At 46.7% G+C, this 20,520-nt stretch overlaps 1 protein-coding gene across 1 annotated transcript in view; it reads left to right on the top strand.

Moving 5' to 3' along the window:
• PNMA8A (PNMA family member 8A) overlaps positions 1 to 19,565 on the top strand; it is a 37,389-nt gene extending 17,824 nt beyond the window's left edge. Inside the window, exon 2 of the mRNA XM_060132479.1 lies at positions 15,946 to 19,565. Within this exon, the coding sequence (XP_059988462.1) occupies positions 16,034 to 17,530 (1,497 nt within the window). The 5' untranslated portion in view covers positions 15,946 to 16,033 and the 3' untranslated portion in view covers positions 17,531 to 19,565. The remainder of the gene's footprint in view (positions 1 to 15,945) is intronic.
• Positions 19,566 to 20,520: the final 955 nt, after the last annotated feature.

Below are 20,520 nucleotides of genomic sequence, written 5' to 3'. Positions count from 1 at the left end.
GCATCGTAATTGGAAAAGCTCTCCAGGTGACCCTAACGTGTGACCAGGGCTTCGAACCGTTTCTGCTGCAATCCTCCAATTTCAGAGGCAAAACGCTGAAGCCAGATAAGGGGAGGATCTTGCTAAGGTCACAGGGCAAGTTGGTGACAGAGAAGGAGAAGAACGCAGGAGTCCTGATTCCCCCTCAAAGCTTCCTTTCATTCTATATGGCGGCCCTGGGCCCTGTCGGTGGTGGTGCTGTTTTAAAAGTAATAATAATTTTTATGTGCCATGGGGAGACTGATATGGCTTACTTTGAAGTCTCCTACATTCTTTTTTTTTTTTAAGATTTTTTTTTGATGTGGACCATTTTTTTTTTTTTTTGATGTGGACCATTTTTAAAGTCTTTATTGAATCTGTTACAATGTTGCTTCTGTTTTATGTTTTGTTTTTTTGGCCCCGAGGCATGTGGGATGTGGGATCTTAGCTCCCCTACCAGGGCTCAAACCCACACCCCCTGCCTTGGAAGGCAAAGTCTTAACCACTGGACTGCCAGGGAAGTCCCCAAAAGGCTTCTACGTTCTTTGAATTAAAACCAATAATCTAACTTTAGTAAGCAAAATGTTCCACAGCAAAATGTTTAAATGGTGTATACGTGGCAAAACGATGGCTCATTTTTCCATGTTTATCGAGGTTTTTCTATAGTAATCATATATTACTTACATCGTTAGATAAAGAATGTCTATAGAAATGACACTGAGGGTAAAAAAAACAAAAACAAGTAACTAGGGTGAGGCGGCCACGGAGCATTTTAATGGAAACGCCAGCTCTAGCCAGGAAAAAAAAAAAGAAAAATGTACAAATGATTCATTTTTTCCTTCAACCTCTAAGCTCAAAACCTTCCTGGTGTGTGAGTGGGTGGCCCTGGAGGGTGGCCTCATTCCTGCATAAACCTTATTTCAGTTGGAATAAAATCTCTCTAGTCGTGGGTCAGACGTATGTGCCTCATTACCACGACCCCTCTCCTAATGTCCTCCATAGCCCAATTCCTTGCATTTAGGGCTTAAATATATGTCATTTTTAAAAACCATTTTTAATGAAAGTATAGCTAATTTACAGTGCTGTGTTAGCTTCAGGTGTACAGCAAAGTGATTCATATATATATATGAATATTCATATATATATTCATATATATGTATTCTTTTCCATTATAGGTTATTACAAAACATTGAATATAGTTCCCTTTGCTGTACAGTAGGTCTTTGTTGTTTATCTCTTTTTTTTTTTTTTTGGCGGTATGCAGGCCTCTCACTGCTGTGGCCTCTCCCGCTGCGGAGCACAGGCTCCGGACGCGCAGGCTCAGCGGCCATGGCTCACGGGCCCAGCCGCTCCGCGGCATGTGGGATCTTCCCGGACCGGGGCATGAACCCGTGTCCTCTGCATCGGCAGGCGGACTCTCAGCCACTGCGCCACCAGGGAAGCCCTGTTTATCTCTTTTATACATAGTAGTGTGTATGTGTTAATCCCAAACTCTTAATTTATCTCCCCCTCCCACCTCCCGCTATCCCCCCGGTAACCATAAGTTTGTTTTCTATGTCTGTGAGTCTATTTCTATTTTGTAAATAAGTTTATTTATATCATTTTTTTTTAGATTCCACATATAAATGATATCTTATGATATTTGTCTTTCTCTGTCTCACATGCTTCACTTGATATGATAATCTCCAGGTCCATCCATTTTGCTGCAAATAGCATTCTTTTTATGGCTGAGTGATATTCCATTATATATATATCTTCTTTATCCATTCATCTGTTGATGGACATTTAGGTGGCTTCCACATCTTGGCTATTGTAAATAGTGCTGCTATGAACATTGGGGTGCATGTATCTTTTCGAATTAGAATTTTCTCCAGATATATGCCCAAGAGTGGGATTGCTGGATCATATGGTAACTCTATTTTTTGTTTTTTAAGGACCCTCCATACTCTTATCTATAGTGGCTGCACCAATTTACATTCCCAGCAACAGTGTAAGAGGACACACCCAAAGATATGTGATTTTTCCCTCCATGTGATATCTTTCAGGCCCACAAGGGAATATGATCTACCTCTCTTCATGTTGTTTATTAAATTTGGTTTACCAGTTGTCTTTCTGCTGTGTTGCCATCTTCAAGTAGATATTTATAATGTTTGGCAAACGTAAACATAATTTAGTATTCAAAGAATTTGAAGACAACGATACACATCTTCTTTCAGAAAAATAAATAAAATAGTTTATTCTCTTTTGTCCTTTAGTTAAAGGCTTCAGACAAAAACGCAGGATTAGTCACCAGCCAAGACGACTATTCTCACCACGTGACACTTTCCAGACACCAGGAAGAAATATGATCAGTGTCCACAACATAAACGAGAGAAGCTTCGCCTGACTGTTTTGTGCATTTGGTCTTTTTAAAATGCGCACTTGTACCGCTGGGTTCAGATTTTCATCCATGGAACATTCTAGAAAGTAGACATAACATTCATTCCATTGCTGTACCTGAATGAGTAGCTGCTTGTAAAAAACATTTTTTAAAGTCATGGAATATGTATCATGCATACAGACATGTGCCCCAAACACAGTTTAACAAAAAACATAGCAAACTCCATGGTCCTATGACCCATCAAGAAACGGTCAGTCCAGAAGCCCCACGTGTCCTGCTCATCACAAATTCCTCCCTCCCCCCAGGGTAAATCATACCCTGCTTTGTGATAAACACTTCCTTGCTTTTCTATAGATATGTATGTTTATTACCAAGCTATGCATCTCTCAACACTATAGATCTGACTAGTTTTGAATGTTATATTCATGCAATCCTACTGTATAGATTATTTTGCTGTGTGGCTGATTTTCAGGAAAAATAACTTAAGCAAAGGAAAAGAACATGGGGCCTCCCAGTTTCCTGGCCATGTTTCCTCCCTTGGAACCTTGTTCCTTCCCTTTAGAGAGTGGAGACAGCTGCTGGGTATTTTTTTGTCAGGAGAAAGTTCAGGGCCTGCAGCTGGTGGCTGTAACCTGAGCCCCAGCTCAGATGAGAACACATCTCTCCCCGCAACACATAATCCCAAGGTTTTGTCGATTATTTCCAGAGAGGAAGAGAGAGAGAACTCAGAATGGCCCTGGGAGGGGATAGAGTTGCCAGTTCCGTGGTATTGAAGCATGAGGCCGTATTTTATTTTATTTTTAAATTTTTTTATTTTGATGTGGACCATTTTTAAAGTCTTTATTGAATTTGTTACAATATTGCTTCTGTTTTTTGGTTGTTTTTTTTTTGTGGTATGTGGGCCTCTCACTGTTGTGGCCTCTCCCGTTGCGGAGCACAGGCTCCGGATGTGCAGGCTCAGCGGCCATGGCTCATGGGCCCAGCCGCTCCACAGCATGTGGGATCTTCCCGGACTGGGGCACGAACCCGTTTCCCCTGCATCGGCAGGCGGACTCTCAACCACTGCGCCACCAGGGAAGCCCTGCTTCCGTTTTATGTTTTAGTTTTTTGGCCCCGAGGCATGTGGGATCTTAGCTCCCCAACCAGGGATTGAACCCGCATCCCCTGCATTGGAAGGCAAAGTCTTAACCACTGGACCACCAGGGAAGTCCCAAGGCTGTATTTTAGATTCCTGTTCCATGCAATGAAAATGTACAAACCAGACGCAGTGACTTTGGAAAAGCATCATCGTCTCAAACAAGTTGAAAAGTCACATCTGATTTCAAGCAACGTAGAAACAAAACCTACCCAATGACTCTGCTCAGCCCTCCATTTGAAATAGCAAAACAAATCAGCAAAAAACACCCTACCTATCCATCCATAGGGGAGTAGCTAATTAACCTATGTCAGTGGCTGTCACACGTCACTGACCATGATCCATGGTAAGAAATGCATTTTACAGTGACCCAGAAAACACACACACACACACACACACACACACACACACACACACACACATATGCCCTATAGAAAATAAAGCTTCCTGAAACATATTACTACACAAGATGAATTCAGATATTTTGTATTCTGTTGTTTCTGTTGGGAAAAATTGTGCAAGACCTTGAAATGTATTAAAAAGCTGACTGGGGCTTTCCTGGTGGCGCAGTGGTTGAGAGTCTGCCTGCTGATGCAGGGGACGCAGGTTCGTGCCCTGGTCTGGGAGGATCCCACATGCCGTGGAGCGGCTGGGCCCGTGAGCCATGGCCGCTGAGCCTGTGTGTCCGGAGCCTGTGCTCCGCAACGGGAGAGGCCACAACAGTGAGAGGCCCGCGTACCGAAAAAAAAAAAAAAAATAGCTGACTGGTGTCTTTGCCGGAAAATTCCGGGTTGTCCGGCACTCTTTTTTGGGTTTTCAGATTCCATGGGGTCTCCGAATCCTTGAGTGCTTTACTCCTCTGTAAATTGCAGATAACAAAACAATGCAAATGATTGTTGCCCATAGACAGTAAGTGAATTTTGTCTTGGAGAACAAATTATTTCCCTCTCCTGCTGGGGGAAAAGCTGGTTTTCTATATACAAAGGAAGTTCATTTAAGCTTTCCTAATGGCTTCCCTGTGTGCCTGCCCTGTGGCTTTTTCCTTTGGAGCTGGTTGTACTATTTTACCGAGGTATTTGATGAGTTAAATAAAATATTTGGCGTGTGTCCATTTTATGGTTGTATGAGAGTTGAGATTTTTACCTTTAAAAAGATGGTCATGAGGTTCTCCATGCAGCATGAATTTGTGGGAGTTTTATTTTTTTTATTTTTTTATTTTTTCGGTATGCGGGCCTCTCACTGTTGTGGCCTCTCCCGTTGCAGAGCACAGGCTCCGGATGCGCAGGCTCAGCGGCCGTGGCTCACGGGCCCAGCCGCGCCGCGGCATGTGGGATCCTCCCAGACCGGGGCACGAACCTGTGTCCCCTGCACCGGCAGGCGGGCTCTCAACCACTGCACCACCAGGGAAGCCCTGTGGGAGATTTTTATTGTCCTCTTTTCAGTATGTTCTTTCATAATAGCTATCTATTGCTCTTTTTTGGTGTTCTATAATCAGATTAAGACACTTATTCATGCTTGCCCCCCTCACACAAATTAGGAAAAGATAAAATAAGTGCTTGTCCAGAAAACCATTCATTTCCCCATCTTGGATAATAATAGTGATGAAAGCTATGTGCTGAGTGAGTTCTAGGTGCCAGGCCCTGAGATTCATATGTAACATCCCCAGAATCCTCCCAACACCCCATTTTGCAAACAGAGAAGCTGAGGCTCAGAAAGATGGAGTGATGTGCTCAAGGTTTCCCAGCTCTGAGGTCATGAGCCTGACCCAAGATGACCATCACTTTAAACGTCCTCCCCTCTTGCATTAGTGTCTTTGAAGAATTTATGGCAAATCCCTCCAACAAACATATTCCCCAAGCCCTTCCTCTGTGTTCGGCCTGTGCTGGGGACACAGAGGTGACCAATGACAGCCCCAGCTCTGACCCCCCAGGATTCACAATCCAGTGGGGGAGACAGACCCATCTCCAGGCAGTGATGACCCAGAGTGTGCAGAGTTGGGACGAAGGAGCCTCAAGGGGGCGCTGGACCCATCTTGGGCAGTCAGGGAGGGCTTCTTGGAGGAAGCTGAGCCCTGAAGGACAAGGAGGTGTGATCCAGGTCAAGTGTGACCAAGGCTTTGCAGGGAGAAGCCCAGGGCACTGTGAGACTCCAGAAAAACTTACAGTGAGTGGAGGAATCCAAGCTGAACAAGACAGGTAAATTCCAGATCCTCCCCAGAACTGCTCTTGGATAATCACATATCTTAGGACTGGCCATGAGGTTTGGTCTCTGGTTGGCAGGTGATGGAACAGAGGAGGAGGGTCTCTGATGAGAGCAGCTGGCAGTCTCTTCCAGGCCCAGCCCTACTCAGGGAGCTCTGTGGATCTCTACTCTGCTCAGTTCCAGAGCCAGGGTCACCAGGCTGCCCTTATCCTCTTTGTTTGGGGTCCAAGTCCCCGGTCAGGGACACAGCAAGCCAGACAGATGTAAGTTCAAATCCTGACTCCCGGGACTTCTCTGGTGGTCCAGCGGTTAAGACTCCATGCTTCCACTGCAGGGGTCTCTGGTTCGATCTCTGGTCCAGGAACTAAGATCCCACATGCCACATGGTGTGGCCAAAATATTTTTTTAAAAATCTCACCAAATCCTGGCTCCCTACAAAGTGGATGTGTGGTTTCTGAGCCTCAGTGTCCTCATCTATATAATGGGTTGATAATCTCTAGTCCATGTGCCTGTTGTGAGGGTTAAATTCATATCAGATCACACCTCTGCTCAGAACCCCATGGTGTCTCCCATGTTCCTCTGAGAAAAAGCCAAGTCCTCCCAAGACCTCAGTCCCTCTCTGATCACAACTCCCACCTTCTCCCCCTCCCTCCCTCTGCACCAGTCACACTAGGCTCCTTGCTGCTCCTCAGACATCTCACGATCTCCAGCCCCTGGGCCTTTGCACTGGCTGTTTCCTTGTCTGGAAAGACTCTACTCCATCTATCTGCAAGGCTCATGGATTTTACCTGTTTTGTTCACTGCTGTATAAACAGTACTAGAACCATGCTTAATCATAATAATAGTAACTTTATATTATATTATATTAATATAACAATGATATCAGTGATGATCATAATTATTACAAGAGCCCCTAGGCATATTCAAGTGCTCAGCTCCATCCCTGAGGTTACCTTGTTACCAAGTCTAAGCTTGTACTGCTTACTGAATGACAGGTCAATAAGTCGAGAGATGAACTGTTGAGGCAAGAAATAGCAACTTTATTTGGAAAGCCAGCAGACTGAGAAGATGGTGGACTAGTGTCCCAAAGAACCACCTTGCCTGGGGTGGATGTTAGTTTCTTCTATAAAACAAAGAGGGGGAGGTAAGGAGGTAAAGTATAAAAGGTGATAAGTTATTGTATTTCCTGGTTCCAGCCAGATTCCAGAGGGGATGTGTTCATTTCTTCCTTCCTGCAGCCATTCACAGGTAAGTCTGGTCAGGATGTTTCCTGTGAGCTAAACAAAGGTACTTTAGCTTAACGCTCAGGCATGGGAGACAGAGTTCCTGGAGATGGGCTATTATGTATACTTTAAGCTTATAGGCAACATCCCTTTAGTGAATAACTTATAGCAAAAGCAATAAAATACAAAGGTTAAAATAAAAGAAACAGATCCAGTATGGAGTCAGATTTGTTCTTCCTGATTACAACCCCCCTACCTCTGGCCCTCACTTTCTCTGGGTCTCAACATGCACGACAGTCAGGCCAACAGGGGTTGTCCTAGAAGATGGCTCTCATTGGCTCTGACCATCTGATGGTTCTTTTAGCTGGACCAACAAGGAGAGGGAATTCGAGAAATCCACTGGGAAAGCTGGCCAGGATAAAAAGTAAATTTTTGTGGTAAGGCCTGTTAACAAGCAGTGGAGATTTTTGAAAATGTACATGTGAAGAGTAATGGAGGGTGGTGGTGAGAAGGGGACTTGAGCTGTGAATACTCCAACCTTGATTTGACTAGGGGGACCTGAGCTTAGAGAGAAGAGGCAGAGAGAGTACAGGTTGAAAAGTTTCCCTGGAATGGCCACCCACAGGATTTATGGCCACCTGGAGTGACTGGCGTCATTGACTGTCATCAAGAAAAAATATCACCCTCTAAGGCAGGGGAGGGCGGGCGTCTCTCTTGTGGAGTTTACTATTTACCTGTCTACACTGATGAATAAGCACTCCTTTGTTCTGGCTCCCTTCCCAGCACTGCAGACAGAGGCAACCCTCTTTCTTTTGTCTTATTTATTTATTTTTAAAGAGAGTGTCTCACTCTCTGGCTTCAGAGTTCCAGTGGTTGTCCAAATGGCCGGCTCCATTTCCAACCCAGGACAGTCAATGGATGCAGTCATTTATTCATTCAGTAAAGAATGATTAAATGTCCCTCTATGGCGAACACTGTCTAGATTCTGGGAATCTGATGGTGAAAAAGACAGGGAAGGTGCCTACCCTTGGGGGCTTCTGTTGTCATGGGGAGTACAAATTTAGATAGTGCATGTATTATCTTTAAACCACTTTGGAAATTGTTTGTTACGCAGTGATGCTAACTGATACACTAATAAGCCAACGTGATGTGATAGTGATTTTTGTGAGTGTGTGTGAAAGAGAAACTCCTGCAGTTAGGTAGAATCTGGTAAGGCTTCTTAGAGGAGGTGACATATGGACCAAGGCTTGAAGGGCAAGGAGGGAACCACATAGGGAACAGCAAGTACAAACATCCTAAGGTGAGAATAGTGGAAGATCATGGCTGAAAAAGACGTAAATGAACATGGAAATGATTCAGTTCTTAAGCTGGGGGTGGGGTGGTGGGTAAACTGGCATGCAGGCACTCATTCTATTATTGTATATACCTTTTTTCATATATCTAAATATTTAATAATGACAGTTTTCTAAAATTATGAGAATAATTATTTAAATAGAGAACAGGGTATATATTTATTTGGTTAAATATTTCAACAAAACAAGGACAGATAGGATGACTCTTTCTAACCAGTTAACAATATGAATTTTACCTTTTAAAAGTTGTAGTATCAGATATTATGAGAACAGTTAGGATTAAAACAATAAAATCCTGTGGGGATGCATTTTACTCTTTCTGTTAGCAAGAAAAATGAAAAATAAAATACCAAAGATAGAAGACATTTTCTTTCTTTCCTTAAAAAAAAATTCATGGAAATTAAAAAATGTAAACGACAGTAGTGAGAATAGTATAATTACCTCCATCTATAACAATTTTTTTTCAGGGTCAACTCACAGCCAATCTTGTTCCTTCTATCCCCCTACCCTCTTGTTTTTTCTGGAGTATTTTAACAATAATTTTTTTCAAACTATATGGGTATTTGGAAATAGCCTGTGTATTTTTTTTTTTTTTGCCACACTGCACAGCTTGTGGGATCTTAATTCCCTCTGCAGTGGAAGCGTGGAGGCCTAACCACTGGACCACCAGGGAATTCCCTATAGTCTGTGTATTTTTAATGATTATATGAGATGGAGAAATATATGTGCAGACTCACATCAGTTGCTGAGGTTAGCAGTCTGGGGGTTAGCATTGACGGGGAAAGCCATGTCAGAGGACCTTTAGAAAGTACAAATTGAAGAAACTCTGGAGCAAGAAGGAGCTCTCACAGCACAAACCGGATAGAACAAGTCAGATGAGTCACAGAACCACCACAGTGGGTTATTACAACTTACTCAGGAGGGGAAATCTGGGTGGGAGCCCAGAGCCCCTGGACCTCAGTATTCATGGAAATTCTGTGTGTTCTCATTTAAAGTACACAAGAAGACAAAATAAAAACCTAAAGGTGAAACAGAGAGGAAGAGGATGCAGAGGTAACCCTAAAGTGCCAAGATGGGTGAAAGTGTTGGGGCGGCATGGACGCGTTGTCATGGAAACTGCAGTTGGAAGTGTTGTCATGGAAACCACAGCCAGGGCTCCTACCAAAGTTGCTTCAAAACTATTTTTAGATCCACTGGTAATCATCGGTGGTTCACTGTTGGGAGAAGGGACAGGCAGCTGATTCCACTTACACACACACATACACACTCACACACATATATATACACATGCATATATACATATGTACAAATATATGTTTATAATTACCTATACATATAATTGTATATTGTATATGTAATTATAAATATTTGTTTGCTCATCTATAAATAACAAATTCAAAGTTTTTCTCTCTCACGCATTTATTTATCTCTTTACTATTTTGGAATGCTTAATTAACTCAATCTACTTCTCTGATTGAACCCTGACTGAAACACTCTTAGGCATCCGTGTAGTGAAGAGTTAACTCAACAGGTCTGGGTTGTCCAAACCCCATACCTTTTAAAGAATCAGCTAGCCCTTCTCTGACTCCTGGGTAACCTCTGAGCCTTAGAGGATCCCGTACTAATAATGCAATTTATGGTGGTGGCCTTGTGCCACGCAGCATCACTTTGACCTCTGGAGATGCTGATGGCTGAGTAACTAAAGTCAGTCACATGTGTGCTCCATGCCTACATGACTGACCCAGAAAAAAAAATCCTGGACACTAAGGCTCAGGTGAGCTTCCCTGGTTGGCAATACTCTGTATGTGTTATCACACACTGTTGCTGGGAAAAGTAAGTGCTGTCCATGTAACTCCACTGGGAGAGGACGACTGGAAGCTGACACCTGGTCTCTCCCAGACTCTGCCTTAGGCACCTTTTCCCTTTGCTGATTTGAAACTGTATCCTTTTCTTGTAATAAAGTATAATTGTGAGTACAATCATTTTTCTGAGTCCCAGGAAGACTCCCAGCAAATCATTGAAACTGAGGGTGGTCTTGTGACCCTCAACCCAGTATCTCAAATTCATCATGGCCCAAACTAAACTTCTGATTCACCCTCTCCCTTCTTTCCCAAGTCTGTTCTCCATCAAACCTTCCCCGTATAAAACTAAGTGCCGTCATGCCCCTTCTAGTTACTCGTTCCAAAACCCTGGGGTCACATTTGCTTAGTTTACCTTGCACCCTACGTCTAATCAATCAGCAAAACAGCGAAGACTGGTATGAAATATTTACAGAAAAGGGCACATATCATAGGCATATAACATGTTGAATTTTCACAATCGGAATACACCTATAACCGACAACCGGAACAAGAAACAGAGCGGGAGGGAGACACATTTCAAGTCATTAGACATTCCACAGGAAACAACTCTCCCGACTTCTAAAAACATGGTTAATTTTGCCTGTTTTTGTACTTCATATAAATGGTATGATACAGTATGTGCTCTTGTGTATCTGGTTTCTTTTGCTCAAGATTTTGCAGGATTCATTTATATTGTTGCGTGTCATTGTAGATCATTCATTCTAATTGTTTAGTATTTTATTGTGTGAACATTCTACAGTTTATCCGCTCTTCTGTTGATTGGTGTTTGGGTAGCTTCTAGATTTTGGCTACTAGGAACTATGCTGCAATGAATATCCTTGTCTATAGTTTTAGTGAACACATTTCTGTTGGGTACATACATAGCTAGGCGTGGGGTTCCTAAGTTGTAGGGCTAGCATCTGCTTTCCTTTAGTGGATACAGCCAAAGCATTTCCAAAATACACATACACAGGACGTGTACACGTATTACACGTATGAGAGTTCCAGTCAATCTTCTCCTCATCAACACTTGGCATTTTTTGACCTTTTAATTTTATCCATTTTCCATCAGCAAATTTACAACAGCGCCCTTGTGCTACCACTGGATTTTAGTACAACTTGCTACACTCTTCTAACAAGAACATCCCATTTGGTAGACATTATGCTACCAATCTTCTTGTTACTTTCCTGGACCCAATGGTTCAACCATCCCAGAACAAACTCCAGGTCAATGGAAAGATGGTATAAGAAGAATTCCACTCAACAGTGGGAGGGGGGCTTCCCTGGTGGCACAGTAGGTGAGAGTCCGCCTGCCGATGCAGGGGACACGGGTTCATGCCCCGGTCCGGGAGGATCCCACATGCCGCGGAGCGGCTGGGCCCGTGAACCATGGCCGCTGAGCCTGCGCGTCCGGAGCCTGCGCATCCGGAGCCTGTGCTCCGCAACGGGAGAGGCCACAACAGTGAGAGGCCCACGTACCGCAAAAAAAAAAAAAAAAAAAACAGTGGGAGGACTCCTGGAACTCTTGCCTTTACAATAATAACAGTTTACTATGTGTCAGGACCAAATACACATTGTTTACTTATTTATTTTTGGCTGCGCTGGGTCTTCGTTGCTGTGTGTGGGCTTTCTCTAGTTGTGGAGAGCGGGGCTACTTTTCGTTGCAGTGTGCAGGCTTCTCATTGCAGTGGCTTCTCCTGCTGCGGAGCACGGGCTGGTGCACAGGCTTCAGTAGTTGTGGTACATGGGCTTAGTTCCTCCGTGGCATGTGGGAGCTTCCTGGGTCAGGGATGGAACCCATGTCTCCCACATTGGCAGGAGGATTCTTAACCACTGAGCCACCAGGAAAGCTCCAAATTCACATATTTTATTTTATTTTTTGGCTGCATTGGGTCTTCGTTGCTGCTCACGGGCTTTTTCTAGTTGCGGCCAGCGGGGTCTACTCTTCATTGCGGTGTGTGGGCTTCTCATTGCTTCGCATTGGCAGGTGGATTCTTAACCACTGAGCCACCAGGAAAGCCCCCAAATACACATTTTTTATTTTATTTTATTTTATTTTATTTTATTTTATTTTTTGGCTGCATTGGGTCTTCATTGCTGCTCACGGGCTTTCTCTAGTTGAGGCCAACGGGGTCTACTCTTCGTTGCGGTGTGCGGGCTTCTCATTGCGGTGGCTTCTCGTTGCAGAGCACAGGCTCTAGGTGCTCAGACTTCAGTAGTTGTGGTGCACAGGCTTAGTTGCTCTGTGGCACATGGGATCTTCCCGGATCAGGGATGAAACCCGCCTCCCCGCATTGGCAGGTGGATTCTTAACAACTGCACCACCAGGGAAGCCCCCAAATACACATTTTTTAAAATAAAACGTTGAATGCTGAGTACTTGGTCACAGGCAAAAATCACCATCATAGAATGAACTTTAGAGAATAAAAGAATAAATCTGAAATTCTATCAAATTCAAAATTTTTTTATTACAATTTTATTTTTTAAATTTAGTACCCAATTTTTTCTTAAGTTTGGGTGTATAATCTTGTAGCAAAGTCAGCTACAACTTGCTCTTTTGGCGACTCTACTTTATGATACTAAATGGATGAAGAAGAAACAAGACATATTTGACCAGCTCAGCTGATGGTGACACTTACCCAACTATCAACCTTTCCTTCCTTGCTAAAAGTAACTGATTAACGTAGAAGATTTATTGTCTCATCATCTGAGAAACTGGAGGATCTTGTTGATAGTAATGATGGTATATCATTGAAACAAACCCATGAAGTGAAACTCGGTGCACTGCTAGAAAAAGCTACTTTGGGGAATCTTTTCAGGGACCAAAGATCGTTGCTCTCTGCGTCTTTTGAAGTGATGTCAATCATCACCAATCCTAGACGCATTCTACTTTTGCAATATCTTCTTTTTTTTTTTTTGCGGTACGCGGGCCTCTCCCCGTTGTGGCCTCTCGCTATTGTGGCCTCTCGCGTTGCGGAGCACAGGCTCCGGACGCGCAGGCTCAGCGGCCATGGCCCACGGGCCCAGCCGCTCCGCGGCACGCGGGATCCTCCCAGACCAGGGCATGAACCCGTGTCCCCTGCATCGGCAGGCAGACTCTCAATCACTGCGCCACCAGGGAAGCCCCTGCAATATCTTCTTGTTATCACTTGCTGCATAATAAGCCATCCCCAAACTTAGCGGCATAGAACAACTGTTTGTTATACGCACTGATTCTATGGGTCAGGAATTTACACAGGGTAAAGCAATGATGGTTTGTTTTTGCTACGCCATGTCTAGCCCTCAACTGGGATGATGTAAGTGGTTAGGGAGTGACTCAAGTGGTTGAGGGGTAGAATCATCTACAAGTTTCTTTACTCCCATGTGTGGTGCCTGGACTGCGATCACTTGAAGGCTGGGCTGAGCTGGGAATCGTTGACTGGAGCACACACATGTGGCTTCTCCACGTGGCTTGGGCTTCCTCACAGCATGGCAGCCAGAGGCTAGTTGAACTTCTTACTTGGATGCTCAAAGATCCAAGGATGAGATTGTCCCAATGAACAAGGAAGAAGTTGCGGGGCTTCCCTGGTGGCGCAGTGGTTGAGAGTCCGCCTGCCGATGCAGGGGACACGGGTTCGTGCCCCAGTCCGGGAAGATCCCACATGCTGCGGGGTGGCTGGGCCCGTGAGCCATGGCCGCTGAGCCCGCGCGTCTGGAGCCTGTGCTCCACAACGGGAGAGGCCACAACAGTGAGAGGCCCGTGTACCGCAAAAAAAAAAAAAAAAAAAAAAAAAAGGAAGAAGTTGCATGGCCTCCTAGCCTGAGGAGTCACATAGCTTCCCTTCCATGATACTATTGGTTCAATCATTTCCTTTCTACCACACTCGCTATTGGTTAATGCAGTTACAAGTCTGCTCAGATTCAAGAGGAGGGGACATAGATCCCCACCTCTCTGTAGAAGGAATGTTAAAGAATTTATGGCAACGTTTTAAAACCACTGCATAGTGACATACATTCATTCTTCAGCTGATTCATAGAATTTCAACATGTTAAACACTTGAGATTTTAAAACTCTAGTTATGGGCTTCCCTGGTGGCGCAGTGTTTAAGAATCTGCCTGCCAATGCAGGGGACACGGGTTTGAGCCCTGGTTCAGGAAGATCCCACATGCCGTGGAGCAACTAAGCTCGTGTGCCACAACTACTGAGCCTGCGCTCTAGAGCCCTCGAGCCATAACTACTGAGTCCACACACCACAACTACTGAAGCCCACGCACCTAGAGCCCATGCTCCACAACAAGAGAAGCCACCGCAATAAGAAGCCTGTGCACCGCAACAAAGACCCAACACAGCCAAAAATAAAATAAATAAATTTTAAAAACTAATAAAGCTTTAGTTATAGCTAGAGTGTTTGTCTTTACTGGAATGTGAATATTCAAATTTAGCAATTTGAATGATGTCTAAAATATGATGGCAGCTCGGGCAATCAATCACACAAATATTGATCATGCCCAAGTTCAGGGATATCAGAGAGGAAAGTGAAATGGATACCTGGCTATTTGGTCTTGCAAAGGCCAATTCCAAAATGGAATCCAAACAACAGATTTTGGTTGAACACCCAGGCCCACTGCATTTTTCATATGTGATCTCCCCCAATCTTCAAAATTTCCAGATCAGGAAAGTTTTTATTGGTATTCCTATTGTGAAGAAGAGGAAGGAGCTCAGAGAGCTCAAATTTCTCGTTTAAGATCGCACAGTTAGGAAGCCACATTGATAGATGTATCAGTGAGGGCCGGACAGGAAACATGGCAACTCAACCTGAGTCACTGAGGACTGTTTCATTAACTATTAACAAAGGTGTTACCTGTAGGCAGTGAGTTGAGGAAACCAGCAAGGAAAGGTGAGGCACTATCCCCAGGCTTGAAGGGGGTGGAAAATCGAGAAGTTTCTAGAAACTTCTGGAAATTTCTGGAACAAGGAACTGTAGCTAACCTAGAAGGCTCTCAACAAGAGCTGTGGCTTTTATTAGGGGAACTCAGGGGGACTGAAGCTGCTGTTTCCTTGCGCCCTCTGCTTTCTGTTGTCTCCTAGGAGTCTTGTTGGCTCAACCGAACAGGAAGGCTGAGGGTAAGAAGGGTAGTTGGTGCGGCCACAGAAGTCAGCACCCCCCACCCCCGTCCCGGAGGCCCATGTTGAGTAGAGAAAGGTGGAAAGACCGGGTCCGGGAGGGCAATCAGAGAACATGCAGACCTCGGGCTCGGTGAATAGGTGAACAGTCGCACTCCCACGCGATTCCCCAGGCCCAGTTGCACAGCCCACGCGCTAGCTTGCAACCACCGGTTGCCATGGAGACCGCGGGTACTACGCGGGAGCAAGTGCGCAAGCGCGCCCTGGGACGTCGGCCTCGGCTCAGCGCAGCTGCCTGGACCCAGGCGAGACGCCACCTGACGCGCCCTGTCCGAGCGGGGGCGGACGCTGTCGTCTCGGGCACTTGGCCCAGAGCATCCGTGCCGGCTTGGCCCGAGCTGGCACCTGGCGAGCCGGCTGCATCCCGGCGGCCTCTCCTTGGCCCGTCTGGGCGGTCAGAGGCGGGGCTGCCGCTTCCCTGACGGGCTGGCCGAGAGCCAGGCCCCGGGGAGGCCGCTCGCGGTTTTCGGCGATTCCAGGACACGTGTGAGCACCCGGGGCCCGGTATGGGGAGGAAGACCTTGGGAAAGCGCGAGGCCTCCTGCAGGCCAGCCTTGGAGGGGGCAGCTGAGAGCTCTGAGCCTGGCCTTGTTCCCGGGAATTTGACCTCCCTCTCCTGTCACCTTACAGGATTGCTGTTTAGGGACCACTGCAGCCCCGGTCCACGTCGTAGACTCTTCAGCACACGTGGGAATCGAGCTGCCAGGTGTCCACGACCATGGCGGTGAACCTTTTGGAGGACTGGTGCCGGGGGATGGAAGTGGACATCCACAGGTGCCTGTTGGTCACAGGCATCCCGGAGGACTGTGGCCAAGTGGAAATTGAGGAGACCTTGAATGGGGTCCTCTCTCCGCTGGGTCCATACTTTGTGCTCAACAAGATTTTTTTGAGGGAAGAGAATGCCAAAGCTGCCCTCGTTGAGGTAGGCGAGGGTGTGAATCTGAGGGCCGTACCCCGGGAATTCCCAGGAAGGGGGGGCATCTGGAGAGTGGTCAGTAGGGACCCCACCCAGGATGCTGAGTTTTTAAAAAACCTGAGTGAATTCCTGGCTGCAGAGGGGCGCACCCGGGAGGATGTGGTCCGCCTGCTGCAGCTCAGCCAGTCCCCACCACCCCAGAACCGGAATCAGCCCCCAGAGGACTGGGCAGAAGCTTTGGGGGTGCTTCTGGGGGCGGTGGTGCAAATCATCTTCTGCATGGATGGCGAGATCCGCAGCCGGGAGGAAGCTAGGGCTCGAGAGGTTGCTGAAGCCCAAGCAGTGGCATCCTTGACTTTGGCAACAGCGAGGAAGGTCAAGAAGGAGCCAGGGTGGGCTGCAGAGGTGGGCTCTGCCTTGAAGGTGGAGAACCTGGACGGCTGGAATGACGTGGAAGATGAGGGTGACCCTCTTGAACCTCTGGTTCAAAAGGCTGGAGCTAAGACTTTCCCCAGGAGAAAGAAGCAGAAAAAAACTCCCAAGCAGGAACCAGTGCCCTGGAAGAAATCCAGAGGCAGCCATTCCCACAGCTCGGCCTTGTTGGAGGATCGTGAAGCTGATGATGCTGAAAATATGGAGTTGTCAGAATACATCAGGAGCAGCAGAAAGCCCTGTGTGAAGCGGGAGGGGTCAGCTTTGAAGAAGGCCCTAGCGAAATGTGCCTGGAAGTCTCCCAGCAACCCGCCCCACGATGCCCAGGCAGAAGCTGCGAGCCCTGGAGTTGCCTCTGAGTCAGACCAAGACGGCGGTCCAGAGGGTCCACAAAAGAAGAATACCATGGTCTGGGCCTCGGCAAAGAGCCCTGCTCCCACGAGGAAGAAGAAGAAGGTGAGCTTGGGCCCCGTCTCTTATGTCCTTGTCGATTCGGAAAACACCAGGAAGAAGCCAGAGATTCCAAACAAAGGGCAAGGCTCGAGAAGGGATGCGTTGGATCAGAAGGCCCTTCAGAGCCCACAGCCCGCTGAGCCACCAGCCTCAACCTCCCAGGGTCCAAAGGCCAAGCCACAAGGCTCTCCTCATGCCTCCAGTGGTGAGAATGACAGCAGAAGTCATTTGGGTTGTGTCAACAAGTGGCTGAAGGGGGAGGAACAGCACGGGCAGGTGGGGACGGAGGAACCCAAGGGGACAGAGGGTCCAATGGTCGTTGAGGAGGACCCCAGTGCAGTGGAGGGAGTGGGTGACACACCAGTTGAGGTTTTAGAGGCTGGGAGCCCTGACGCCCCTCCTAGGAGCCCCTGAGGCCAACATTGGGGATACCTGTGGGGACAGGAGGTGGCAGAGCAAACCCACTGACCTATCTTTTGTTGGTGAGTGTCTCCGTGGTATTCTCCGGTCATCTGACACTTCATCTGATCCATCTCCCTCAGTAAGAATTGAATCATTTGGGGTTATATATTGTTTGTCAGAGTAGGTGGCTTTCAGGGTGGAGTTTTCTGGAGGCCTGTTTGGGAGATGGAAATGTTCAAGGACTTAGAAGTTCCAAGGAAGTGAAAAAACTTTCCAGGGACACCTCTCCCTGCTTCCCCTCTCGAGCTGTTCTAATTTATCCACAGAACCCAGAAAACTTAGATTTCCGTCTGCACCTGAGCAGTCGAAAAAAGACCAAGGAAGAAGTTCCAAGCGGGGAACAACGTTTCTCTTGTCGTCAACTTTTCACTGTTTTAGGGACCCACCCAGTTCGTAGAGATCCAGCTCTCAGAGGTAAATGGTATGTGAGATGTAGGTGGGAGGAATTAGGGTAAGGAGGCGTACCCCTGTGCCTTTTCTCTGCCAGGCCTGCTTTTTCACCTCCTCCTAGACTCACCTTCAGAGGTTGGAGAGTCACTAAGCAGACTGGGAAGACTCTAAAACGTTCACCTTGGCACATGGGCAAGGTCACTGTTACGTTCATTCACGTTCGGCCTTTCTCCCCCATCCCCTGCTTCCTTTTCTGGATACTCAGCCACCCTCTGCAGGGCCTGGCATTGTAAAGGGCGGGGCGACCGCTCGCTCCCTCCTTCCCTTTCTCTGCTTCGACCACCGGGTAGGTTAAGCGAAGATCTTTGCTGCGGACCTGACTTCCTTGCTGCTACTGGTCTGCAATATCCGTCCTCCAGTTCTCTAACCAGAGGATGTTAAGGTCCAAGCATCGGTCTGGGGGGAAGAAGATTGTCCACTTAGGCCTTGAAGTGTTTGGTTTTCGGTCCTGTTAATAAAAATGGGACTTGGATTCCCATTTGGGGTGAAACCCTTGCAGGAAGCATGTGGGAGCAATGGGTAGGAAAGGACTCTGGCCTTCCTGGCTCCCTGGCTCTAATTCCATCCAATACCCCCAAACTCTTTTTGAGGCTGAAGACCAAATCTCACATTCTGGGAAGAGAGAGAAAAACATTCTTTAAAACTTGGCTGTGAATTTCTGCTCTCTGACTAGACCAGAACGCCATGTGTCCTGGATGTGCAGGAGTCGGGGGAGGGGCGGGTTCCCTGAGCTCAGTGGTTTCCAGATTGTATCCCGGGGAAGCCCGAGCTGTGCTTAAAGAAGTAATCCGAATCTATTTTTTCATGTATTTAAAAAACAACAGCAACTGAAAGATGACTACTTGAAGGTGTCGTAAGTCAAACAAGTCACATCAGAGACTATCAAAATAGGACCTTGTGTTCACCCGTTAGCTTGTTTTGGTACAGGTATCCAATTCGTTCATTCCACCACCTATTTGCCTATAATTGAATTTCTTGTAAATGTGACTGATAGGAAAAGTTCCAAGTGGGAGAAGTTGGTCCTGCGCATGGCCTGTCGTAGAACACTCCGAAAGAAGTTTCCCTTTGTAATTCACATCCTCTTGTCCTGCTGTGATGCTCAATTGTGTGATGGTAGATGTATCAGTACGGCACGCAGTAATTCATATTCTATCCGAGAGAGCTTTAGGGTCTCTCTTCTGGCTTCAGTTTTTGTGATGAAGAACGTGAACAGTTGTTAGATGTTGTTGGTGATTCAACTTGGAAAACAGATTTCTTGTTGACGATTCATTTCAAAAGCCTGGATGAGTCTGAGGATGCAGGAAGAAAGGAGATGGTTTCCGTTTGTAGCTCTTCACCTGCGTGCGTCACGGTTTTCCTTGGGTCCGAGCAAAACAAAACAGAGGCGTGAATTGGCCTTTCGAGGTGACGAAAGCCTCCAGCTCTCCAGCTCCTAATTTCAGAATCAGGTCCATTAGGGCTTCGTTGTGTTAACAGATTGACACCATGATTAGTACATGTAAATGTATATGCTGTAAAATAAAGTTTAGCAAACTAAGTATCTGTTGAGTCTCTTATAGGTGCCAGTGGTATGGACTGTTTAATTTGAGAAAAGGGTTCCCCCCCCCACGCTGAACGATACACACTGTCCTAGACACCCAGCCCAGCTGTTGCAGACCTGGGTTCAAGCTGGAAGGGTCGTCAATTTCCTGTGAGAGAAGAAGTCATCAAGATGTCTCTCATTGCTACATGGCCTGCCACCAACGTGAAAGCCTTCCCCAGACAGCCTGCGTTTTTTAGAAGTTTCTAGAACAGGTACCTGGTGTTGTGAATTAACCTGAGAAGGCGAGTTTATTTTTAAAAGCAGCTTCCCCTCAGACAGAAGCTGAGGTGTTTCAAGAAAAATTCGAGTTAAGTTTCCTCCTGACCAAGCCCCTCCCCTGCTTGGGACGCCTGAACCAGGGGGCCACCGCATCAGAGTGCACCCCTGATGCACAGGAGACCGAAGGGGAAGCTGGACTTTGAGGACGGGGGAGCTAATTAGGCACTGGAGTGTACACACATAAAAACCCAGGTCAGAGGTTAGTTTACTGGGTCCTTTACTTCGCCCCTCTATGGGAAAAGCCACGTTTGGCCAAGATCTTTATGCACCTCCCATGACCAGCCACTCCCTCCAGTTTGCACCCAGTCTGTCAGGAAAGGCTGGAAGTGGGGGAACATGGCCGGAAGTGGGAGGAGATCCAGGGATGGGGCTCCGAGGGGTACAGGGGAAGTCAGCCGTCCAAGGAAACCCCTCAGACCGCTGCTTGGACGGGGCAGCATTCTGTTCAGGGGTGGGCCTCAGAGCAAGGCCTGGCCGCAGGGGCCTCCAGGGCAGGGCACACGGTGCTGAGGAGAGGGTTGCACGCCACCAGGAGGACCTGAAGGTAAAGTTTGCTCATCCATTCGTGCTTCTGTTTAGCCAGAATTTATCGAGCATCTACCATGGGACAGCCAGGAACAAGACAGAGCCC

Source organism: Lagenorhynchus albirostris, chromosome 19 (genome assembly GCF_949774975.1).
Source record: "Lagenorhynchus albirostris chromosome 19, mLagAlb1.1, whole genome shotgun sequence".
In the NCBI taxonomy this organism is placed as follows: Eukaryota; Metazoa; Chordata; class Mammalia; order Artiodactyla; family Delphinidae; genus Lagenorhynchus; species Lagenorhynchus albirostris.
The sequence above is the reverse complement of the archived record's forward strand: the minus strand, read 5'-3'. Positions and strand labels throughout refer to the sequence as shown.